This window comes from Calonectris borealis, chromosome 1 (genome assembly GCF_964195595.1).
Source record: "Calonectris borealis chromosome 1, bCalBor7.hap1.2, whole genome shotgun sequence".
NCBI lineage: Eukaryota > Metazoa > Chordata > Aves > Procellariiformes > Procellariidae > Calonectris > Calonectris borealis.
The window spans coordinates 119,246,383-119,273,496 of NC_134312.1; the positions used below are offsets into that span (position 1 = coordinate 119,246,383).

The window sequence follows — 27,114 nt, forward strand, 5'->3', positions numbered from 1 at the left end:
TGTTTTGTCATTTTCACGATTTGGAAGGAGATTTTCTCAAGATAGGTAGAAGACACTATTTGTAAAGTATGCCATAAGAGAGCTACAAGAGCAGACGTAGTCAGAAGAGATTTAAGAATAAAATTTCACAGACAAAAAGGCCCACTTCTCTGTTAGTAAACTGAATGTTCCCAGCCACTGAAGCCAATCACATGGAACAGCACACATCTGTGCTAGTTAACTGTCCTAGCCTGTAAAACTGGGTGGCTGCCTGAAAGCTGCCTATTGGGAAGGATTCCTGGAACATGCTGACTGCCACACATTCCCAGGAGTTACTGGGGAAGAGTGCTAGCTGGAACGGATGCTATGAACGCTCTAACGTTTTACGAACACAGTGGATCATAGTTCTGTGTGTAGGAACTTTCCTCGGCCCAGCTGAATCTGTTAGTATAGATGTACACAGCTGCTAGTTCCATGTTTACTGAACTATTAAGTCTGTTGTTGTCTACTAGTCCTTACAGGAGGACTGTTAGAATCCTTTTTCCTTTTGGACTTACTGTTGCCTCAGAAAAAGATTGCTTTTTTCCTTCCTGGTCAAAACAAAGAAAACACTGTTGTTTCACCTTTTGTTATGTATAAATAATATATATAAACATATATATGTGTATATAACTTTTTTTCCTTGACCTGGAGCTGCAGGAATATTCCTTTGCTTCCTTCTCACTTACAAAGCCTGAGAGAATTTTGTGTTGCTTTCCTGTAGGATTTCTTTGAAAGTTCTCTTTTCTTCCATCTTCTGACAAATTGTATCTGTAAAGTTGTTCTTGTCCTCTGGCTTAGGCTGAGTTTATGGACTTTATGGGTCTTCATGACTTCTGAAGAAAAGAGATTTTCCTCAGAGAGGCTGCTTCACACCCAAATCAATTGGTCAATTTCCAAGTGAGGATTCTGCAACTTCAGCTTAGAATGCTGTGTTCAGCTTTGTATTCCTACAAAGATACTGGTAGCAAAAGGCCCCAGGCAACAACTGTTTGAATCTTGAGAAGGGCAAAAAGTAGTTGTGTTTTTTTGTTTGTTTGGTGTTTTCTTCTATGTCTGGAGGCATGTGGAGCTCCAGGGGAAGGCAAGAAGCGAAACTTCATTTTTTCTTGGGAGAAATCCAGACTCTATAGGCTGCCATCCAAATGCAAAAATTCTGACACTCTGTTCAGAAAAAGTGCCACCAAAACATAGCTAGCTGAATACTCCACTTTTTCAATAGAAGGAAGTTTCCTTAAATAGAATTTGGGAGCTAACTTCGTCTAGAGCAATGATTTGGGTTAAAAACACTGCCAGATCTATAGTGACATCTTTTTACTTGAAGTCTTTCATTTTGGCTACAGGTATTCAACTCAGATGCATGTAAACAACCAATCTGTATTAAGACAGCTCAGGAATAATTTGTGTCCTGTAACTCTGTGGTCTATAGCCTATATAATACGAATGAAAAATCGACTTCACCATTTTTTCGGGGAAGGAGGAGAAGGGATTGGTAGAGAATAGAATGGAATTCTTGCTTTGCACAAATACACTTGCCCATTAGTTTAAGAGTATTCTAATACAGGTTTTTTTTTTGCTTTGTATCACACTTTTTTCCAAAGATCTGAGTTTATTAGCAATATCTTTTTGCCATCAAAAATCCACATTATCCTTGATAACACATTAGCAGTAGCTTTGTCTTTCCAAGAAGCTGCAGTAAACCATTAGGAAGATGGTTAATCTCCCTCTTATCTAAGCCGTTTGATCAATTTAGAGAAAAGTGAACTGGTGTCTTACGAGCAAGTCTATGTAGCAGGCTACTTAAAGTGATTTGGTCTCCTTTCAAGATTAGCTTCACGGTTATTTATATAATGAATCAGCTGAATTTCATCAAAGACCAGGTAATTAGACAGGTATTGCACCTTTTGGATTAATGGGACCTCTGACAGAGGTCTGTCTGTCCTTTCCGTCTTTCCTTATTCAAAGATATGAACTATCTGCAGGAGTTGATCAGTTTTTGAAAATAAGAAATGCCTTAGAAAGTTATTAGAAGTGTCTGTGTAAGATGCTCCGTGGAGAAGCATCAATATGCTCATTTTCAAAGAGTCCGGGAATCTCTTTTCTCCAGCTCATTCTGGGGTCCTCAGTACAGTTACAGGGGAAAGGACAAGCATGTTAACTTTTAAGTATGAATCTGTATGCCTAACATGCTTCTGACCTTCAATAATTAAATCCTGACTGTCTAGTTCCTCATCTGAGTAGACAGAAGGGCTGTAGTATCTAATCTGCTTGATACAGAAGGGGGTTGTATGCATGGATCCACTGACTATTGATCTTTCCTCAAGTTACATTCCTTGATTCTCAACCTTATTCTTTGAGACTCTATGATCATTCCTTCAGAATTTATAAATCAAGTAGTAGGCGCACACACACGTTTCTTCCAGGCAAATTGCCCCTTCTGCTGCTGAACGTAGAGAAGATAGTTTGGATGAATTGTTCCCAATGGATGAGCTGAACTCAGATATCTGCCATTTTGGATACACATAAACTGAAGAAGTATGGAAGGTCTTCTAGTGTTTCTCATAAAGCTTTTTCTTATTTGTTTGAACAGAGTAGAGCAGAGTGGAGTATGAAGCAGCACCATTAAGAAAAATCAGCTTCTTTTATCAGAGTTGTCAAAAACTAGCTGAATTTTGCTGGGGAAACTCAAGCCAACATATAAAATAAGAGAAGGTAGGAAGGCGTGTGTCCTTCCCCAGTTTTAGAATTGAGTCTAGTTTTTAGAGTAGCTCTGCAAACTTTGTAGATTATGTACATAGATAGCTATTAAAAATATCTGGTAGTAGTAAATAAGATTAACTCTTGGCAGCATATTCAGTTACACCAAAGGCAAGTAGAAACAGATTGGGACATATATGCATAAATTTGTATTCTTATTCAAGAGCTTTTCAAAAGCTTTGTTTGCACAGCTATGCATCTGTGATAACCAAATGATAAAGCTCCACGTTATCTCAGTAGGAATTTTGGTCAGTGTTGAGAACTTCTAAAAACTCTGTTCCATATGCAGAAACACATTTGCATGGTTTCTTTAAAAATTATGATAGCTGTATTGTCCTTGATAAAGAAAGACAGGAGGATGTCCAGTGAGAGATAAAAGTGCAAAGGGAAAAGTGGAAGTGTAACCATTTCTTTTCATTTGGGGGACTTTAGTTGATCTATGGTTTTTTTGTTTGTTTGTTTGTTTGTTGGGGTTTTTTTTGTTATTTCCTCATAATGATGTTTAATACAAAGTTTACATTCTTACTTGGCATATATTAGTCTAGACATATTCACTTACTTTGTTTTTCTTTAACATGTCAAGGTTAGATAGTTGAGCATTTTTCCTTTGTCATCACTAAGCCAGTATACGTAAATTTTTTTGATCCTGCATTTCTGTAAATAAAGGAGTTGTAGCTTCCCACAGCAGAGTTCTTTCCTATTCCCTCTTTAAATAGGATATTGGGAACTTTGAAGAGAAAATGTGAAGAAAAATGCTTCAACACAGGTTCCTACAGCCTTCTTTAGTCTATGAGGTCACATTCTTGTGGAAGGGTTCCCACAACGGCAGGAAGATATGCTGTCTCTTTTTGGATGATGAGCACAATCTAGCTCAGTCTTCTATTTATTGGAGCTTTAAACCCTAGGCAAGACAGGAACACCAGCAAGTTTCAAGATTCTCTCCACAGATAACTTTTCAGCCTCAGAATCAAGCAGACAGATAAGTGTCTTGAATCCTGTGCCTTTTGAGAAGGGGTAGTTGGCTTCTGATCATTAGTCTGCAGCGTGCCCAGGTGCAGACCTCTGATTTGCTTTGTGGTCAGAAGACTACTCTCCCGTTCTCCTGCAAGGTATCTCTGAAGTTTTTAAGGCCTACTAAGAATTCAAGAGATGTTTACCATAATGGCACACCCGTGAGTACAGTAGAGACAGACCATTTAGAAAAGTTGTAAGAAAAACAGAGCATATGCAACCAAAAAATGGCAGTCTCTGCAGTTAAACTCTGGGCTAACCTTATGACAGTTTCTGTGTCTATAGAAAAGACAGTGCTATGGCCAAAAATGAATGTGCTTAGTGCTTCACTACTGAGGACTTTGCTTCCCTTGAAAATATATGGAGGTTGAAGTGGAGCTGATTGGGGACTTCATTGCTACTACAAACTTGTTTCTCATGCCCAAGAAGATGGTTTGGCTTGCTTTCTCTATTTGATACCATGAGCATTTCAGAGAAATCCCTCCATGGCCTTTGGGACATGCTTAAGTAAGAGGACGGATCAGGTTATGTTACTCTCCATCTTCTCTGCAGTTGTGGAACCCACAATGAAACAATTATCAGCACATGAAGAAGGTGATCTCTGACTTGAGTCCTTTTAATACTGTTTGTTCATCATTAGTCTCTGTGCAGCTCTGCCTTTCCATATGATTCTGATTTTGTAGCATAAAGTTTGATCATTGCTGACATTTTGAAACATTGAATTATTGGCTAAAGGTGGCCAGTACCGTGGCACTCTCAAGAGTCCTTCCATGCTTCCTTCTCGCAAATAATGGCAAAGGCAATTTTTCCATTTTTGTCTACTCCCTTTTGTTTCTAGAGATGTTAGGAAGTCTCCCCTTACCCTTTTGTGGGGCAGAGGAAGAGAAAAAGAGGGGAAGTCCTCTGTGGTGCCTTCTGTTTGTACGCGATGAGGCTCTCTGAAGTTGCTAAGAATTGTAGCATTTCTGCAAATTCCTATAGAAGTCTTGAAGAGCCTGACTGAGATTGACTGACATTTTGAAACAGTTTTGTGCTAGCTTGTACAGCAATGCCAGCGAACAACACCATATTGCTTTCAACCCAGATGCTTTGGCAAATAGCAGCTTCATGTGTTGCCACTGCTTGGCATAATGACTGATGCTACAAAGCAGTAGCAGGTGGTTTGGATTTTTTCTGCTCATTCTTCACCAAGTCCCTATTTTTTGCAGTGGCTTTGGAGCATGATAAACAATATTGTTCTTTTTTCTGGTAAGGATTTTAAACTCTTAGATGCACTTGGTAAAAAGTTGGGCTCAATGGCAGTCTACTGGATAAGAATACTAAGTTAACGAGCTCTCATTTTCTTTTAGAAACATCTTCTAGGTGACAGATACTATGCTTGTTTTATACTTCCCCCCCCCCCAAATTCATCACTGTAGTAACAGAAAGTCCTATTACTTTGAAGATGGTTTTATAACCGTTCTACTTTATGCCTTGCTGTTGGTAACATTCCTTCTGTACCCCTTTTCAAGCACCTTTTTGCACAATAGCTTAACATAGTTCTCAGTCTAGTATGTCTGCTTTTTCTATCCTGGGGAGGAGGGCACTTCAAACTTCTTCCCTCTTATCTTAGCATCTACTTGCTAGAGAAGAGTAATGCTGTTAAAATGCACATCTTCAGGTGTATGTTTGGCAGAGTTCTCACCATGGTAGCTGCCTGCCATACATGAAGCAGAGTGTTTCATAACCGTTGCCTATATATGCCCATTCATTCCATAGAGCTGAGGAGATAATGTGCCTTATTACAATAACGCTTCGATTAGAAAGTTTCCTGTTCTGTATATGAGAGATTTTGTTGTTTCTAAATCAGGTAAAATTATGTTTCATTCTCTTACCTCACTGAGAACACACTTTTAAAATTTACCATAATGCTGAAGCTTTGAAATGCATCGGTACCTAACCTTTTAAGAGAGAGAGATTGAATGTTAATTGTTTCACCTTTCTTGACTTGCAATGCCTAGACCCTGGGTAACATGACATGTTAGGAGATCGTGGTTCTTTTGCATCACAGTACAGTAGTGTCTGGTGCCTATAAATGTAATGGTCAGTATGTGCTTATGAACTGGAAGTATACTCTGACCAGACCACTGGCACAGTTGTGTTTGAAACTCCGTAAGAATTAAAAGTCAGCAGGGGCTAGAACTTCGTCAGCATTTATGCTATGAACTGAACTTGTGATGATCTTTTCACAGAACACAGTTGCTACCTGAACCTTGAAGAATTGCTTGTCTGTTTTGTGTTTGGATCCCATTAATATTTTTACATAATCCCCTTTCCTTAAGAACATTCAAGTCTCTTTCCTTCGGTAGAATGTTCTTCCTCTGCACCTCTGTGGAGGCAAGAAAACCCAAACCGAACACAAAACCATGCTTAACCATCTGGTCAGATTTTCCTTGGTGTGTGTATATATCCTTCAGGGGGTGGTGGAATGATTTCTTCCCTCCTCGCCCCATTTCTGCAACCTCTTTGAAGTAACCTGTCTTTTCTGGTGGCCAGAGTGTACCTCGCTGTCTCTGCATTGCTCCCGATATTGATGCTGCAGATGCATGGGACAGGCAGCTCTCTCAGTAGGCTTGGTCTGAGAATTGGCATGTAAAACCAGAGACTGATGGAGAGAGAGGCTTAAATGTTACAGTTTAAGCATGGCAATTGGAACATGCTGTCTTTGGTTTATGCATCTTCGATAATGTCCCTGGAGGAGAGAGGTGGCACTTTTTGGAAAGGAGGAGCAGCCCAGTCATGGCAAACATGAACTCCAGTCTCTGCTTACAGAGTATTGCTCTCATCATTATTAGTGGTGTAAAAAACCCCACAATTTTAATAGTTAGCTGTAATTTTTTAATACATACTGCTTAGTTTATACTAGAAACAGTAAAGCCTTTGAAGGAAATGTATGAGTTACACTTCAAAAATAATTTTCTTAGATCATAGTATTATCCTAAAGGAATAGGAATACATTTTTTTGTTTTGTTTTGTGGGTGTTTTTTGTTGTTGGTTTTGTTTTGTTTTGTTTTAAAATTTTTCTGGTTTTAAATTTGTGCTACTTGAGAGAAATGAATGCAATGTACAGTGAGCCCCGCTTTGGGGTCATGTTGTTTGGATTAATGAAACCTGGCATCACTGTCTTTTGGTGGTTGCTAGTTGCAAGTAAGTATTCAACCATCCTTAAGTTTTTTCTCATTGAAAGCCAGTATTTCAAAATGAGACAAATCAAAAGAAGTAATTACTTAAACTTAAAATTGTTTGTACTAAATACAGAAATTATTACAAAGGCAGGAAATAGGTCTCTCAAGTAAGTGTTTTGGAATTGTGAGGTTTCACTATATTTGTGAAAGCTTGGTTTTATTTCTGATTTTAGTTGGAGTTCTCTGTGATTAGCAGTAGCTAGACATGGAAATGTTAGAGCTTTTTACTGGGGAATGATTTGTTGTTTAATGACTTAAGAAGTCTGAATGCAGTTTGTCAGGAAGTAAGGACTGGCTTGAGACGGCTATTGTAAAATGCTGGTGTCAGAATATCAGTTATCAAATCGCTGAGAACACAGCAGAAAAATGATTTAGTTACAATTTACAGCTCGTGAATATTTTATAGAAGAAAATAGTTCTGGTGCTTCCAGTCTACTTTGGAGTTAGGAAAAAACCTTCTTGAATGCAATTATTTTTATGAACTGTAATATGGATTAATATGGACAGCATGCCTAGGAGTGTCTAAGTACTCTGTTTTTTAGAAACTATATCAGAATTTGTTTTTAATACAGAATATAAAAACAGTGTACTGTCTCCAAATGCAACATAACTGCTCTATTAGTTGCCAAAACTGAGTATGTACTATAAACTTCTGTTTGAGTGAAATTAACTATTTTAAGATCGTATATGAAATCAGCCACTGAAGGCATTTCCTGGAATCATTACACCAGCAGATTCCCTGCAATCAAGGTGTAATTTATAATGGTAGATATTTTTTGTTGTTCAATTTGTCACTTAAAAAGCCTTCTATCTGCGTATGTAAGTCTAGAAAAGGCTTCCATTTGACATGAATTAAGTGTATGATTTGTTAATTTTTTGCCAGCGTAGCAATCCCAAATAGAGTGTTGTATAGCCAGTTTGAAATTAGTAAAGCAAAAAGAGTTGCAATATCAATAGGGCTATGCATTATCCAAATCCTGCAAGTGGCAGGAGGGGACATAGCATAAATTCTGAAAATACACGCTTGCCTATGGACCAAGTAATTTCATTTTTGCAGTTGGTTTTACTTTAAAATTTCCAGCATTGTATCGGATGAAATCTACCTTTGTGGTAAACATCAGAATACAAGTTGGATTGACGTAACATAGTGAAATAGTTTGAAAATACATGTGATTATTTAACTGTGATGTAGAGTTAGAAAGATTTTGCATCAATTCATAATACTGTATTTATTCAAACTACAAAAGTACTTTCAGATCCTCCCCCTCTCTCCTGAAAGCTGTTTTCTTTGGTCAGGTATTGAATAATTTATATCATGTGAGACTATTGCACATGATGTATTCATCCCTTGTTTAGCTCTTACATTAATGGTTTGGCATGCTAGCTGTACATTGATATGGTAGATGCTTTCCATTTTTTCTGTACCAACTGTTTAAATATATCTTGTGCCTCAGTAACTACAAATGGGAAATGACTTGAATTATTCTATTTCCCTTGATGGTTTTTATGCATAGGAAAAGATTCCTTTTTTAATGTATATGTATTTGTACAATAGATTAAAGGAGAGCTTTAAAAATGATTCAGATATTTATGCTAACCTTATATTATGTTCAGCTGGAAATGCATGTGGAATCTGAATAGTGACGTTTAGATATTAGGCTAGCTGTTAGCCACAGGTATTGATTAGGTACAAAATATTTTGTGGTTTTCACCTCTTGTATGGATTGTATGGTTTGATGTGTTGCCATGTAGCAGGTAATTTGTATTCAGTCTTTAATTAGTTTTGCACTGTAAACTGAAAATTTTAAGTAATGTTATTTATATTCTCTTTGGAGGTGGGGAAAAGAGAAGGCACTGCACCAATACAAGAAACTCTTACTTAACTGCTCATAAAAGTATTACTTTGAGAGGACAGTTGAGCAGACTAGGAGAAGGATTAGTGCTGCAAAGTACCAGCCCAGGCTGGATTGCTTGGAAAATCTTGTAAGCTTATGGTCAGATAACACTCTGCTGCTTACTGCAGTGGCTGCTGCGCTGCTACAAAGTTTGCTAGATGAGCATAAATCAAAAAGCAGTGATTTAGTTTAAAAAGCTAACATTAGATAAAGAATAGATGGAATTGATTTTTGTATGTGTCAGAGGGGTTGGTGCACATACTTGTACGTATTTTAGGACGTATATGGAAGTATTTTAGTAGTTTGATTATTGATAAAATTTCCAAAATGAAGTTGTTAAATTTTCTAAATGAGGGAGCCAGTAAAACTTTGATTTCTGTTAGCATCAGGCTGTGGAACTGACATTTTGGGCACTTTTAAAAAGCAGATTCTGTGATTCAGATCTGAAAAGTTTTGAGTGTTACAGAGATTGGTAAAGAAATACAGAGCCTCTCTCCTCTTCAGCAATGACCCGGGTTAGTGGCTGACAGAAAGTCATAGCCCTCCTTTAGCTGATCGGCGGGCAGAATAGTGTCACGATCCTTTGAGGGTTTGAGACACAGAGGCTGCTGCTGCCGCCGTTGCTTTATATCCTGTACCTGGTGTGTACCTGGACAGGAGATGTCGGTTGCCAGTGTCAGGCACCTTCCACAAGCACTTGAGAACGAGAAACACACAAACAGCGGTCTCCCAGGTGAGTGAACTACAGTCGCACTTTCACATCACTGTCGGGCTGTGGAAAGTGAAGTAAAACATGCACAGGATCACTTGCGTCCGCCGCGGTGTAGAGGGAAGCTGTGCAGCTGCGTTCTGCTTTTGAAGAGAGAGGCAGTTGCTTCCAGAGTAAGTCTGTCACTCTTTGCGTTTAGGGACTTCATTTGAAAGGGGCTGAGCGATGCCGGTTTTCAAAATGCACATCTCTCTGTGCAGGAAGGGAACCTCCTGCGGAGCGTTGGAAGTGGCGATGGTCAGTAGCTGCTGTGCTCCCCCATGTATTCAGGCTGCCGTGTGCAGAGACACTTAATGGCAAAGATTCTTTCAGATGAGCTTCATTTTTGAAATTGGTGGGAAAAAATTGCTTATTTCTCATCAGATGCTTCAGTTTCTTGTGTTGTCTTTATTGGTGGTTCAGCTTGGTCAAATGAACTGAAACTCATTTACTTGAAATCTGTCAGTGGGGTAAATAATGAAGGCAGTTCTCTCTTTAGTCTTCTTCCTCTTCCTTAAAAACAAAGAGAAATTTCGTACCTGTGAAAAAGGGGGTAAGTAGGACGTACTGTCTGATACAGCGTAGCAGCCCATACGATTTTATAAGGTGATCTGACTTGGCCAGTGGAAGGGAACTGTCCTGCTCTAACTGTTGTGTAAAACCCTCTGAAGAATTTCAGCAGCGAGATCTCCGCCTTGAGAGCGATGTCCCTCGGCGGTTCTACCCTCCCGGCCCTGCACAGGCGTCCTGCAGGCCGCCCCGCAGCCCAGCCGTTTTGCGGGAGGGGAAGTTTAAATCCTAATGCAGCGCTGAGCCGTAATCCCCGCGTATCATTACTGCATTGCCCTGCCCTTGCTGTGGGGGTGAAATGTAGAACATGAGTCTAATCCTTGGTAGATGGAGCTAATTTTGCTTTAAACTTGAAAGTGTTAACAGCAACTTGAAAATGTGACAAAGCTCAATCGCATTTCTTGTTTATTGCTCGTTTTCCGATTGGACAATAGGCAGCAGCTCTGCCCTGGCAACTGAGGGCTGCGATTTGCATAGCCCCCTTTGATTGGCCACTTGGCTGACGAACTCGCCCAATCAGGCGGCGGGGTTTTAGTGGTAGGCTATGCTAATTACCCGCTGTTGCTGGGGTCCGGGGTGGTTTCCGCGCGCTGTTCTGCTGCATTGTGTTGCCTGGTGAGCGGCGTTGATAAATGAGCAGTTAATGATCTGCAGCAGTGCCCGCGTACTGCGGGCAGGCACAGATTTTAGAACAGAAGCGAAAGGAGGATTTAATTGCTGTTCAGTCTCGCCCTCTCTCTCTGTTGGCCGTGTGAATGTATATATGTGTGTGTGTGTACCTATGTGCGTATATGTATATTAAAAAATGTGTGTATATATAGACCATGTTAATTAAAAAAAAAAAAATCTTCACTGGAATAGCTTGAAACCAGGAAAGAGTGCTGTGTAGACGGAAGAGGACTGTTCTCGCTCTTTCTCCATTTTTTTTTTTTTTTTTTTTTTTAACATTAAAGTGCCTTGTATTGAAGTAACCAGAAAAGCATGCAGAAAGCATGGCTATGGAACGTTAATAAAGTCAGCTTTAATATGGGTACTTCCTAAAATGCAATAACCTCTGTATCTGAGATAAGTATCTGTAGCTGGTGTGAATATAGAATAATCTATTTCTAGAACACACACTTGCCTCTTAAAAATGGTGTATTCATATATGTCCCCCCCTCCCCCCCCAAAAAAAAAACCAAACCAAAACAACAAACCCAAAACCAAAAAAACCCCACACCAAAAAACCAAACCCCACCTTGGCTGTAACAGTTGAGTCTGGATTTTTTTCTGTCCTGTGTATCATTCCTGCCTAAGAATATTGGGAAATCTGATCTTAAAATATTTTTGTTGCTTAAATCTGCATCTGTTTCTTTTTTTGCTGCTTTCCAAACCCGTTTTTTCTCCTGTTCAGTCATGAATTAGTTTACCTTCTTCAGTCCTCTTCCCCAGTCCCTCCCTCTGTCTTCCTTAGCTGTCGGAATTGTGGGCTTTCTTTGCATAACTACTCACATTCTTTCTGTCCAACTCAGTAAAACTGACTGTAAGGTTAATGAATTATTTGAGTAAATCCATCTACACAGGTTCCGTGTTCTTTTCTTTTTTTTTTTTTCCCCCGCTCACCCATTCCCTTAGCGTAAGTATCAGTATATGTCTGAGGTTTGATACCACCTAGCATTTACTAGTAAAGTGGAAATTACTTTCACTGGCATATTTTTGATCAGGTATAATCCTGGTGCCAGGAGATTTGGAATCCTTTGAGTTCAGCTGGAATTGGAATTTTGGTAAAAGTGGTTCCATTTGACAACTATGTTTTGTGAAATATTTTTTGAAAAACATCTGTGCACAAAATATTTTTTTAATTTTTACAAATTTGGATTAGTTGGTACTTTAATACCAAAAGAACAGACAGCATTTTCATGATTTAATGCTTATACTTCGGACTAAACAAGTTTTGTTTTTTCAACTAAACATTGGAGCGCATGAGTTCAGATGAGTGATAGGCTGCAACCATTTACAAGATGCACTCATCGTGAAGACCAAAGCTTACTGTTAAAAAGCAGCCTATGATTAAATCTGATTTTTACTTTGGTGGAATTTTAATTTTTCGACTGTTTTGTAAACCCTTCAGAAAACTGACAGCAGAGGTAAATCTAATTGCTCTTGAATAAAGCAAACGTTTCCTTTCAGTAGGGAAACTTGGTGATTTCTAGTGCACTTTAGAAGCTAAAAATGAAGATAAAATATACTTTGTGTGTACTTGAAGTGGCGTTTGCTTGAAGCCTTCTGAAATGTGAGTGTAGAGATTCTTTTATAGCATGTGTAATGGAACGACTTTCATAAAATCATGTCAATTTAAACTTTATGTCACTAAATTTCTGTTGCCTGTATTATGAGATTACCATGACTTATAAAGTATTTTTCTCCTTAACGCTTTTTTTACTTACTGAATTTGACAGAACTTTCTGTATAAACAGTGTTTTCTATTTGTATTTGTGTTTTTCATAGGTTGCACGGGGAACTGAAGGATAGGTGTGGGCCTTTCACCTAGATTAAATACACTTACATAGTTGGAATTAAGTAGTTGGTTTTAAACCTTTGTTTGGAATAATATTCACACCTCATTCTTTGTTTCTGTTTTAAGAGCTGTTATGAACTTTCACCGTGATCATAAAAAAGGTAGATCTCCATTTTCCCCGTCTTTATATTCCCTCTTTTTAAATGGCAGGCTTTTCATTGAATTAGAAAACTTACAAACCGCATAACCGTAGAAGAATTGCATAAAATCATAAAATAAACATAAATTTGTAGGGGGAGAGAAAAAACAAGTATCAGAACCCAAGCCTTGGCACATTTTTACCAGCATTGGTGTCCTCTGAAAAATGAGTGTTTTATTCTTTTGAAATTTTTAATAAAATTTTAATTTTTGTCAGTTTTAATGCAAAAGTTAGTCCTCTTCTTTAAATATGGTTTATTAAATATTCAGTAATTAAGTATTGATTGCTCAGCTGTTCGGTTTCACTTACTCATTTGGCATAATATAATTACCATGTTGGGCTGAATCATCAGCCAGACTATTTGAATTTGACCAGTGTTTCTCAAGCAACAGGTTTATGATGAAGAGGTGGACAGAGTTGCAATGTGGTATGAAAACTTCTGAAGAATATTAAATGTGTATTAGAAGAAGATAAAACCTTCAATAATAAATATGTTGGCGTTGTATACAGTTGCACAGTTGAGAATGTTTCTTCTTCTCTAAATACTAGAATATCCTCTCTTGGAGGATCACATGAAGGCAGTGTTACACAGTTGAGAATGTTTCTTCTTCTCCAAATACAAGAATATCCTCTCTTGGAGGATCACATGAAGGCAGTGTGTCAAAAAGGAGCTTAAAAAAAAAAACAACCAATCACCCAACAGTAGAATAAACAAAGTTGCTGATGTGAAGCCTCTCATTCATTTCTTCATGTCAGTATCATTGCCTCTTTGCAGGAGGGCAGCCTTAATTTTTGTTACTATTCAGCAGAGGCCATCAGATGTAAAAGGCAAGTTCACAACAAACAAAAGGAGGTGGTGCTTAATGCCGCCTGTGAGTAAGCTGTGGAGTCTTTTGCCATGGGATCTTCTGGATGCTAAAAGCTGAAATGCAGAAAGTGGTTCAGAAAGTCCATGGAAGAAAAGGATGCATGCTATATGTGTATATATACACGTTAATCACAAAGACTCTGCTTCATGTAATTCCTGGGCTGGAGACTAGATGAATATGCCAGGCACCTGCTGCTGTATGCTTGCCCTGTTCTCTTCCAAGATGACTGTTGTTGGCCACTTTCAGAGACAGGACACTGATTTGAATGGATCTTTGGTTTGATACATGAGTCATTCCTGTGTTATGCCCCATTACTTGAAAGAACTATGTTACTTTTCAGTCCTTAGTCCAACACGAATCAAGTACCCCTTCGTGTTTGGTTTTGTTTGCAAGCAGAAATGAACATCCATTTCAAACCTCTCTCATTTGGTTTGCTTTTCCCAAATTCGTGAAACCTAACCTGTAAAGCTGCTCGTCTGTGGAGCTCTGTAAAACAAAGATTTACTTACTAGTATGTATTCCTTGTCTTTATAAAGTCTTTTAAATTCTATATATACAAAATTAGAAATTTAAAATCATGGAACCCTTTTGTGTTTATCCTGTGTCTCCCTGTTTTTCTGCAGAACAGGGTAAAATCCAGGCTCGTAAGAATATTGCCAAAGGAAATTGTTGTTTGTGAATTACATGGATACAAAACCAATGACTACTCTATAGAATATACATCCAGACAGTAATAATTTTATTTGGAGCACAGTCTGAGGAGTGTCAAGGGATATTATGTTAAATACAATGAAAATAAAAAGATCTATTGTATGGCAACCTATTCAGTGAGCGCTACTTCCATTCTGTCCCTTAAAATAAATAGGCTATTCATGTAACTAAATAGTATCATAACTTATTTACATAGAGGCACTAAATTAAAACTGTGGAAGTGTTCTGGTGTCTCCTAACTTCTGTGCACAGTACACTTCAATTTTAATGTTCTTTCAGTCCAGTGTATACCTAGGTGGAGGCTTCTCGTCTATGTGAAGGTCTGTACATGGGTTCAGTTCTCACTGTTTATTTGTGGGGTTGTAGGTTTTTTTCAGAGGTGCTCTTAGGCAGCCTGCTTCTCAAGAACAGAAATGTGAAAGCAGAGTTCTCATAGAGCTTAAGATTTTGACTTTGAAAGTTAGAGTACTTGTGTTTCCTCTAGATTTTAGCTGAGAATTTTGGCAATCTTGGGCTTAATTTATTAAAAAAGTAGTTTCACGTTCACAAAATTTTCTTAGTTCTAAGATTCTCCAGAGTATACTCAAAGTAATATTTATATGTTAATGAAATATAGATTTATATAGTGTTGCCAGTGGATTAAATTGTAAGTTGCTCATGAGTTTTAGAAATTTCTTTTTCTTCTCGTGGGAGGATTACAGTAAGCAGTGGCATTTAGTCTTTCTGGTACCAGATTTTTGATGTGGCTAGGGAGAGATACATACCACAACCTCTACCTGTCACAGGTCTTAGCCACTGTATTTCTACAGTAGAGGGAACTAGTGTCCCCTGGGAACAGAGCTTACTGCACAAGAACAATAAAGCACATGCATGCAAGTCCTGTCCAAAGTCCACCTCCTCCTGCAGCTCATCCAGGGAAGAGTATAGCCAAAACAGGCACAACCATGTCAGAACAGTTAAGGAAACCTACTCTTGGCCCGTCTTTTCTCCAGGTTTCTTGCTCCATCTCTGCCATATGACCGGACACGTGACAGGCAAGTCATGTCAAAGGTCTGCAAACTGTTGGGAAAGATGGAACCCAGAAGTAATTTGATGTCACCTTCTAAGCACTTCGTCTTCTCTGCAGCTCTGTCCATTGGGAAAGAGCACAAGCAGGCGGATTCAGTGGGCTGGATGTATTTGCCTAGTGAACAGGACTTGAGAGGATTGTTGTTTCTAAGTTCAGGACTTAATTTTGCTTTGAGAGAAAGTAGCGTTTGGCATTTCTGTGCAGGGAAGTTGACTGAATAGTTATTGTAGAATAGCTTCTGAAGTAGCCATGCTTAATAATGTAATTCCTCCACAATAATATAGTTCCTCCAGAGGAGGAACTAGTGTGGGATATTTATAACGGAGTTGTTTGTTTTACAGTAGCTGCTGCAGGTAATTTCCCTTTGTTCCCTGGGTTCTCTCAGCTTTCCTCATTCCAGAGCAAGCTGAGTGAAGTCCATGTACCTTCACATTCTCATGCAGTCATTTTAAATACAGTGCATGAGGACAATAGGCAAAGCAGTGTTTCAGTAGAGCAGTAGTTCACTTAGAGTTCAGGTTGGCATTTGCTTATTGCTTAAAAGATGATTGTTCTAAACTCTAAAATCCCCAGTGCTTAACATTTATTATGCTTAGGCAGAACTCGGGTAGATCTAACTTGTCTTAAATGTGGGTTTATTTGAACAGAGAGTTCTCAAGATAGAAGTGTTTGTCTCTATTGCTAATTGCTCACTGTCTGTTTTAGGAAGTGCTAATACAGTGCAGAGGTGGTTGGGTATTAAAGCAATGCAGAGATCAGTCTTCTCACTTTTCCAGACTCGTTTCTTAGAGGTATACTCAACGTCATAGCTGAGATATCATAACGCTCATTGGTACTGAGAACATTTCCAAGCATGGATTTTGAAAAACAAGGTTGACCAGAACTCTGCAAAACGATTAACTTTGCAAAAAAATGTGGATCTTGTATGAAGGAAGAGGGCTGAGCCGTTCCTCAACTAATATAGGATTTTCTTTGAGAAGACATTTGGCTGTTTTCACATTCAGTGATTTGAATACAGAAAAAAAAATTAACAGGAAGGTGGATACCTTAATCTGTGGTGGCATATCAGGGATTGGAAATAAAAAGATTTGAAGACTGAAGCAGTCATATGCAGTACTAAGAACTACCATACTTGGTGTGTGGTGTAGGCCCACAAGCTCTTGAACTCTTAAGTGTGGAAATGAGAATACCCATTGTGGTGAATGATACAGTTCACACTTTTATTCTCTGGTCATATTTTCTGGAAGATTCTCGTTCAACTGCGAACATATCACTGAGATGGACCACCTCTGCACATTGCTGAATGGCCCAAATAGTAGATAGCAGAGAGAGAACAGGGAAAGGGTGGAGGGGCAGGAGGGATAGGAGGTGAAAGGAAGCTCAAAACGTTCAGGGTCAAATTACAGAGAAAATGTTGAAGAACAGGAAGAAAAGTACTAGCAATGCCAAGAGAATGAAAGAAGATGAGTTGTGCAGAGGAGAAAGTTTTGTACTTCAAAATGAGATGACCTCACAGTCCAGGATAAATCCCCGAGGAATATTGCCACTGATTCCAATTTAGTTCTGTATTATTTCTGCCAGTTAAATGCTATTGTGCTGTACTTTACTGGTCTTTAATTTATGGATCCAATAAGAAATTCTGCCTCTTCTTTGAGCCGAGTTGAACAAATAGGTAGGAAAATGGGGACAGTGACATTATTAGGAAACAGCCAAAGTGTTCTGCGGAAGTAGTCATCACTGCCTGGAAGCCAGATGCAGGGGACTTAGGTACAGAAGGGGCTATGAAGTTGTTATAATTTTAAAAGAAGTAAGTTACGCACATAGCAAGTTAGTGGTAAGTTCTCAGACATGGGGAATGACTACCTTTGAACTTTTAAAAGTATGAAATAGAATGCTGGTGTGACTTTCACTGCTTTTACCTGATTCATCTTGCACAACAGTCAATAGACAGTGAAGTATTTTCAAGGCTGTTGCAAAGGTTATGTTATCAAGTAGAGAATCAAGATCAATGGCTGCACTGGAAGATGCTTTTGTCAGTCTTGAAGGCTAGCTTGTATAACTCAAATGGTCAGAAGTGTTACAATGGTCCTTCTTTGGTTTTAATTTTTAATTGTGAGGTAAGTAGGTGTGAAGAAATACTAAGGAAATGTCACTTCTTTTAATGTTCTAATGATTTTAATGTCTGAGTTTGTCTCCTTCTTTATCCTTCATTATGAGTATACCTAAACAGAATACTTTGGTAGAACTGTGGCAGAGAGACAAAGAGTCACATACATACATTGAGAAGCAGAGTATATATTTAATGAGTTGGGTGACAGAATTGCAAAGAAACTATCTAATTGCTATGGGGATTTTCAGATGCAGTCCCACATGACAGAGTACTGATCTAACAACTCCTTGATTCAAAGAGAGAAATCTTGTCACTTACTTTGTGCCGACATTTGTGGCACAGAATCACAGAACCGTTGAGGCTGGAAGAGGCCTCTGGACGTCACACCTCCCCCTGCTCAAGCAGGGCCACATAGAGCTGGTTGCCCAGGACTGTGCCCAGTTGGGTTTTGAGTATCTCACAGGATGTGTTATCCACAGCTTCTCTGGGCAAGCTGTGCCAGTGCTCAGTCAGTGACTGTGGGAAAGGCTGTAGCATGGCTTCCAGTTTTATGAGACATCAGTCAGTCTTGTTCAGAGAGTAGACTTTACAATGGCCCAGCTGTAGGGAAAGCTTCAGTTGAAATTTTCATATTCTTAGATACCAAATTTAAATGACAACAATACACAAATTTTTTCAGAAACAGTGATCCACTCTTGGGGTGGCACACTGTCACCTGCAACTCTTTACAGTCAATCAGTGAATATTTGTGCCTTGTTTTATGTTGAAAGGAGGAGGCCAGCAATGCATTGCGCCACTTGGTTACCTTATGATACTTTTTTTGGGAGGAGGTAATGTTTAAATGAGTTATGTAGACTGATGTCAAAATGGGAATAACAGAATCTAAAATGAATGAGGTAGGAAACTGAATTTTGAAACCGCATTGAGTTTTTAAAAATCTATGCAAAATTGTACAAAAATTTTCTATGTTAAACCAACTGTAGTTCATTTATAGACTGTTCAATAACTACCATCTCAAGTATTTTTCTACTTTGAGTTGCTAATTTCTTTGATGCTTGGAAAATTCATTTCAAACAAACCTATTTTGAATGAGGGAAGTATTTCCCATCCTCACCAAATAAAGAAATATATTCTTGAACTTATGTTCTTCCATTGTGTTAAGATGATGCTATAAAGAAATACACCTTACCTTCTTCCATATGATAGGGCAATCCATTTTTGCAGTATCTGTATTTTCAGATAGTTCTGAGTTATGAACCTCTTTTGAGGTTATAATTTAAGTTTTCTCTATCATCACATTTATGCCGTTGGTCCCCTTTTAAACATTTTCTTCCACTTATAGTTACAGTGGTTTGCTCGTACAATAGTGTAGCATTTTATTAATCCTCACTTCTTCCTCACTTGTTACTTTCCAGAGACAGTAAATTTACAAAAGTCAAGAAGTTACTATTGTTACCATTTATATTTTACTTATATTATGGCATATGGAATGTCACTAATGAAATAGAGTGTTCTGAAGAGCTTCACTTCAAAAGAGCTGTTACATTCATGACTGTAGGAGAAGAGGGACATAAGCTCTTAAGGCTGAAATAAGGGATGCCTTCTATAGTTGGACCTTCTTTATGACAAGTTCTGGTTTAATCTCATCACAGGCAAATGAATGTTTGTTGTAAGCTGTAAAAATTTAAACTGTAAACATACATAAAACTCTGTATTTTTATGCCATTCTGTGAACTAACACATTAGGTAAGGCCCATTCGTAAGATAATTCTACCCACTCCCAATCTGTAATCTCTTCCCTTAATGTACTTCATGCACAGAGATCTTGGCACACTTTTTGTTTTCTGTCACTTTGTTTCCTTCCCAACGTGCTTCACAATATGTAATCAGTTGAACTTACAGTGGTTAGAAGGGAAGATTGATGATTGACTAGACCTTGTTCCTTAGATATTTCTATCCTGTAGAAGTTACGGATGTGGCATGGTAACGAGCTCCTGTGGATTTTAGTACTCCCATGGTGGTCAGTAGATCACTTACTTCTTTGAATGTCTAGAGTTCTCCAAATGAACTTCAGCCACCAGGGGTTTTGTGAATGTCAATTAAAATGGATGTACACAAATGTTCCTGTTTCTATAGCTGACTGACTCCTCGGCCTAAAACTAAAGGCGGTCAGGATTGCTCTTCTAGCCAATTCTTCTTTCTTCCCTCATTTCTTCCTACATGTCATTAGGTGTTTCTTGGCTCATAATAGTAAGTTATGAGTGTTCTCTTGGGATTAGTTGTACCGGGGTAGAATTGCAGGTATCATGAAACAAAGTCTGAAATGTGGCAAGGGCAGGTATTTCATCAGGGACCATATCCTGAACATTACCTGGTTTTTTTGATAGCTAAGGCTGCTTTCAGCAAGAGAAGTCTGTGAACTCGTGTGTCTCCCTTTCAGTGACAGTAAGAAATCGTAAAGATGAAAATTACTTGGCTACTGATCTTTTAGAGCCTGTAGTTACAGTTCTTAAACTTTTGACCCCAGTAGTTCTTGCTTATTGCTAACACGGTTAAGGGTTGATACCACCATCTTCAGAGAGACTATTAAAATGCCTTTCTATTTGGTATAAGAACATGCGGTGTGAGCTAGCCAATCTCCATCCATCTACTTGTAACAGACTTCAAGTTATGAGACTCTAGTCAGGCTCTTATGTTTAATAATGTCCCTTTTGCTAAGATTCAGTGCTGCTCTGTAAAATCTGTTTATATTTCTACCAAAGAACAATGGTTTATAAAAAGTTTCTTGTTGGATACAATTTTTAGTCATGTATGTTGACATGATAGGTTGTGTATGACTTACTTCCAAGCACATAGGTAAATGCTTGCTAATCACAAACATTGAATCTTCAAAAAATTTTTACATTGGATGAATAAAGTAAGTTATTTGTCAAACTGTGGTTCTTAGAGAAACTTTCTTTGTGATTCTGCAGTCCAAGTCACCTTGTTATAAATTACGAAGCTCTCTTTTTTGGGGTGTTACTCTTGAATTAACTGCGTTGGTCCAACTGACTGTCATCAGTTTGGAAGACCAGGAACACTACAGCCTCATTGCCTTGCTAGTGGACTCTGGAGAGAAAGGGTGTGCAGGCATCAAAAGTTTAAAGCGGAAGTGAAATATCAGTATTACGACTGTTCTTTTGTGGCATAATTATACTTCTAATCCTTTTCTACTTTTCTTCTTTGCCTTTTCTAAAAAAGTGAGTGCAGTGCATTATTCAGTTTATCCTCAGATTTGTTGTGATCTTTTGAGTGAGTGTCCGAAGACGCTATGAAGTCAAATTGTAAATGAGAACTCCATGCTACCGGGATTCTTGTGTATACATATGTGAGCTTTCTGCTTTTTTAGGGACATGTGTGAGTGCAGAATTTTTTAAAATAAAATTTGTTTTTATTAAGTTATCTAATTTGCTAGATATCTAGTATTCTATTAAGAAACCATGGCCTGGGGTAAAAAAATATGAGAAATAAAACTTTTAAAGTAATTGGCTCTACAATTGAGAATTAATGGTATTTTTTTACTATCTGATTTAAATATTGTTTAGATGGAAGATTAACTCTGATTCTCCTGTAAAAATGGGGTTTAGATATTAAAAAAATACAGTGAGGAGAAAAAAATATATTTATATACAGTTTTTACATAATCTAAGTGACAGATGTGTTAATATATAAAGGAACCATGATATCTTTGAGAGAGATCAGCTGATGCATTAGAATCTTTGCATGTATTTCCCCCCTGTATTAAAATGTGAACTAGTGAAGTTCATAATACATAATTTTAAATTTAAAAAAGAAGGTGACCATCTGTTGCCCAATTCATAGGTGAACATAAGATGTTACTTGGAATGAAAACAGAAAAATATGCAAGTAATTTAAGAAGTTTACACTCAGATATTTAACTAATATTTTCACAGTATCTTTAAATGTTGGAGGACCGTTTCACTTTCAGAGCTTACTAGGTTCTGTATTTGTGTTAAAAATCACAAAGCAGTTTTTAATGGACGTTTTGCAGAAGAGTTAGAGTAATTTTCTATGCAAAGTTAAGTTGACTTAGCTTATAATGGTTTTATGTCAGGAATTTCTTTATTTGATTTCCGTTTGTAAGGTCATCTGGATACTTTATCATGTTACCAAAGGCACCATAATGTACACAAAAAAAGTTTTCATATATCATAGTTACTTCATGAAGATTTGGATTTTTTTGGTGGTGTTTTTTTTTTTAAGTAAAATGTTTGGAGATTTAATGAAATATTGTGAAAATATGTGGGTGCTTGTGGGCAACCAGTTCATTTTCTGGAGCAGTTTGTTCTGTTAGTCTTTTAGTAGTACTAAATTGTAAAACTGGAGAAAAACACCAGTGGTCTGTCAGTGGGTGTTTCACTGTACAATTTTACTTCACCCCTTTTAAAGTAATAGTGATTATACTATATATAGGCTTTCTTATTTATAGCTGTTTGAATATTATTTTGACGTTTTTTTGTTGAATATATTTTTCTAAAATGATCTTCGTGTAAAATGGTGTTTGATTTCATCCCATATGGTTGTTCTACTGCCCTGACAGGTGCTGAGTCAATGGTGCAGTATCATTTTCAATATTTTATTTTTTCTTAATTTAGAATAGGTGGCGAATTGAGCAGTTATTTTTAAGAAAGTCAAATTAATGGGCGGTGTTCATCTACTGTTTTCTACTGATTATATTTTCTTGCAAGGTTTTGATTGTAAAGGAAATGGGAATTTCCCTTGCTGGTTAAGGTGCTTGATTATTTCACATCTTGCTTCTAAATTTAATCTTTACCAATAATTGTGCTTCCAGATTTCAGCTTCTGCTTCCACATGTATTCCGTCAGTGGCAATGTTGGCTTCAGTGTGCCTGGCTTCTTGTCCCAATTCTGCTCTGTCTCTTATGTTGTGCCAACAGGTCATCCATTTAGAGAATTTCCCCCCTTTGGCATAGTCAGCAAAAAGCGAAAGAATGGATGTTAAATGTGGAACATACTAAACTTTCATTAGCAAACAAAGAAAACCACATTGTACTTTCATCTGTCCTCCACTGTTAGAGGACAGTGAAAATACAAGTAGACTATGAACCAATTAAATGCCATCTGATGGATGTCTGAAACAAAAGTTGAGAGGTGTGGGATCTGTCCTGGTTAGAGGCAGATTCTGTGCCTGTGGAATTCGGCATTTTTCAGGATGTTATGGAATCTAGTACTTTGGTCACACGGTTTGCCATTCTCCTGCAACTTGACACCAAGTGTTTGTTTGTCTCTTGCTTCGCAGTTGCTTCGCAGTTGCTTCTTGCAGTCTGATTTCGCCTTCCCAAAAAGGAATTAATTCAAGTTACAGTGCTTGCTACCTATAGCTTGATGAAACTCAGCAGTAGGAGTCAGGAAGCTGAGCTGAAGTACAGTGGGTGTTGGAGGAAGGATAGAAGTTAAAAATGTAGGCTAGTGAGCTAAGCAGGTTGTAGGAAGGCATAAACATTGAGGCCAGGGAAGATGAGCTGCTGAGGCTGGGCACCAGCTTTTCTTTTCTTTTGGTACAGTCAGTCCAGAAAGTTGCTGTGACCAACCTTGAAAGGCAGAACTTGTGTGTTTTTCTGGCTTTCATGGAATCCATACACAAAATTTGTATCTTTGAAAATAACCCGTGTCAAATTCTGATTGAGTTATGACACATAGGTGAAGATATTAGAAAAGGGATGTTAAGGATAAATAGGAATAAACGATTAATGAATAATTTGTCACAATTAAATGGGTATCTTTACATGAGGATGTTTTCTGGGTTCATTGTGTATGAAAAATCTTTGTGTATGTTAAAACGGTGAAACTGTTAGTGTTTATAAGCTCTGTAAGCTAGGAGATGGAGGCTAACTGAGGTAAATATTTTCAAGCCATTAACTGTGTTAAAAACTCACATTGTCTTTGCAGGAGGAGAGACTTCAGCATGCAAACCTTCATCTGTTCGGCTTGCACCATCGTTTTCATTCCATGCTGCTGGCCTTCAGATGGCTGGACAGATGTCCCATTCGCATCAGCAGTACAGTGATCGTCGGCAGCAGAACATAAATGACCAACAGGTTTCTACCTTATCATATGCTGACCAGATTCAGCAACCTCTAACATTAACAAACCAGGTAAGTGATAACAAAAAAGTCATTTTAGATGTAATAAGTCTTTCTTTAAATATATTATACACCCATAAATTACAGGATCACGGCATATGTTTTTGTGGTTTGGTTTTTTGTTTTTTTTTTTTTTTTAACTAATTTAACTCCTGACTTTTCAAGGGTGGGTGGACAAATAAGTTTCTGGAAGTTGTTTTTAAACATCTGGTACATATTTATTGTGATTATTCTAGTTCTAACATTTTTGAGATGAGAGGGGAGAAAGATTGTCCAAGTGGAAAGTTGGAAAGAGAGTCTAATAATAGCTTTTTTTTTTAAGGGCTGTTTGATGTTAGAATGTGATTGCTTTATTACTTGTTCTAATGGACAGTGTTTTAATGCAGAGTCAAGTCACTGTTTAGTGTATTTGGAATAGAGAGGTTTGCAGAAAAGACACATTTTATTAAGGAAGATAGGCTTTTTTTTTGAAAAAAGCAAAATCTAAAGCTATGCTATCATTAGGGTTTTACGACAACTAATTTACTACTTATTATTGCAAGGGGGTAAAATGAACACAGGGATTATGATGATTATGGATGCTTTTGAGCGTTCAAGATCAGTGTTTCTTCCTTACTGCTTTTGAGTTGCTAGAACTGCTGAAATAGCTTCCTAACTAGTAGTGCTAGGTTGCTAGCCACAAGAGCTAGTATTGCCCTGTGTAAGAGAGAATTCGGTTGCTTTCTTAAAAATGGCACGGCCCGGTTGTGGAGATGTGAACGCAGATAGGTTTCAAAGCTTAAAATCGAGAAGTCTGTAAGTCAGAGCTTCAAAATTTGGTGCAGGCTGATGAGGCATATTCCATTTAAAGAGGATCAAGAATGAAGTTTTTTACTGCTACCAGATTCAGGTCTGTTCTTCTGTTCAAGATGGCTTTTGTAGAAAAATCTACAGTACCATCAAGGGATGCTCTGTTGGTATTGCTCTGTAGGAGGGCACTTATGCAGAAAGAGGGAAGGATTAGAGAGGATGAGAATGGTCAAACTAAGTGCCAGGGTATTTGATACTAGGATTTGGAGATCTGTAATGACTAGGACTCTGTAAAGAATGGCAAAGTGAATGGAGCTGGCAAAGGATGTTTTTACTTTCATGAGAGCCACTCAGTAGGAAGAGTAAATCTGCTCGTATATAATAGTATTTAGCTTTAGAAATCTACAAAGTTATTTTATGTGACTTTTTTTTGATTAAAGGTCCCCCAAAACCTCCACAATGAGGTTAGTCAATCAGTCTGCCAATTGAGAAAAATTGCTGTGTTCTTTAAACCTTTCAAGGTGCTTACCTAAGTGTTACAATCTGGCATCACGTTTGAGAGCTTTAGTGTACATTAGTGCTTAGTTGTTCATGTTTTGAAACCAAAAAGCAAGATCAAGGAACTTCAGGATGTATCACCATCCGTTGCTGTTTGTGGTCACAATGGCTTTAAAATGGTAGCTGAATAATAGAAAGCCGGAGAATAGCCAAGAATTGTTGACCAAAGAATGCAGCCCACTGAGATGAGGATGTAAATGTAGGGAAAAGGCTGTGATTGGCTCCAGGAAGTTATCCATATGAAGAAATGATCAGCTGGCTACCTTGATAACGGCAGTCAAGCTGGCTTTGCACCACTAACACTATTTTATAGCATCAATGTTTTTATTTTTCCAGTTCCGTCTTGTTTTTTCTGCATTATAGCTTCTGTCTTCCTGTTTTACTGTAATTGCGTTGAAGTCTTTATAGTCATCTGCCTAAGCAGCTCAGAATTGTTACTCCTTTATCCTTTGTGAGCTGCTTCCAGCACCCTTGACTTTGATGATGGGCAGCTTTTTGAAGTCTTTCGTGACTCTTTCCTCCTTTGAGTTCTTGTGCTTCTCCCATCAACAAGTCCCATAAAAGGTTCTCCTTACCAGATTCCAGGTTGGTATGGAGGTTCTGTATGAGCCTCTGTTGGGGAGTCTCCATGGCTTTTTGCCTTTGCACTGCACTTCTGGTTAATCTTATCTGCAAAACTAAATCCAGCTAACATCTTTATGCTAGTGAGTCAGATCATCTGTTCTAGACCTTGTCTCTGTGCAAAAAAATTTTCTTGTTCTTTCTCTTTCATTAGCTCTTTTGCCAGCTCCAGTTCATCTTGATTAAAATGTAACTCTTTTTTCTTCTTACAAAACCCACAACCCTCTATTGTTGAAGGCTCTGTGCTGTCTTACATTTCTCCATTGCTGTGGACTACCATCTTGCCTTTCGCTCCAGATGTAATCTGCATGCCATCTAGGTTTTCAAGTCTAAATGATACATACCTCTTACAGATTCTCTTTATGACATTTCTACAGGAATCCTTTTTATTCAAGGTATTGCCTTGAATATGCTGCAACTTGTTTCTCTCTGTCCTTGATAAAAGCAGTTCTGTCCTGTATATGTCAATTCTGAAAAACTCTTGCAGAGATCATTTTATGAACCATCCTTGTGTGGTTGTTTCATTCCTCTGTTGGAATCCCACCGCTAGTCATTTCTGTTGTTATGTACTTGTCTATTATGAAAGCTTCTAACACCAGACTAGCCTTTCAGTAATGGCAAACTCTCTTCAGGTGACGTACTTCTATGTTTTCAAGTACATACAGTTAAGAAGATCATGTTTTTAACTTGGGCAGCAAAAGGAATAGGCTGAGTGTCTGTTGTAGAAGGCTTGATAGATTGATCCAATATAGCCATGAAAAATAGGAGGAGAAAAAAGGTGGCTTTTGGCAGATACAGGAAGTGTAATTCTTAAGGGGTAGATCCTTTTAATGCAATGTCTTGCATCCAGTCAAACAGATGAGAAGTTAGGTCTCTGAGCTTTACTTTCCCAGAATTTGCTAACGCAACAGTGGTCTTCAGCAGCCTAGACGATTGGGTCAGCTTTGGTGCTACCAGTTTCAACAGCCTAAAAGTAGCCCATTTGGGTGCAAGCTCCAACAGTTGATTAATAGCGAGCTGCCAGCCCCTTTGCTTCTGAGAGTGCTCCATTACCTTGTTGATGCAGTAGCCAGACGGGTCAATGAAGCGGGAGTCTCCCAAGGTCAGCGGTGGTTGTGCCGGGACCGCCAGGCAAAATTCTTTCCCGAGCTCCAGCCACCATCTGCTGGCCAGAGTGCCGCACTGCATTGCCAGCGTTACTGCAAGGCGGTGCTCTGCCTAGGCGAATTGCCTTTTGCGAGGAAAGTCTGCCCTCTCCTCACCGAAATATTACATTGTTTCAATAAACTCGCTTCTTACTAACTA

General features: G+C 38.2%; 1 protein-coding gene across 5 annotated transcripts in view; it reads left to right on the forward strand.

Moving 5' to 3' along the window:
* Positions 1 to 27,114, forward strand: part of DYRK1A (dual specificity tyrosine phosphorylation regulated kinase 1A) — an 89,446-nt gene that overhangs the window by 40,511 nt on the left and 21,821 nt on the right. For all 5 annotated transcript variants that reach the window (XM_075172651.1, XM_075172641.1, XM_075172654.1 and 2 more), the window contains one exon: positions 23,648 to 23,853. In XM_075172651.1, the coding sequence (XP_075028752.1) occupies positions 23,648 to 23,853 (206 nt within the window). The remainder of the gene's footprint in view (positions 1 to 23,647; positions 23,854 to 27,114) is intronic.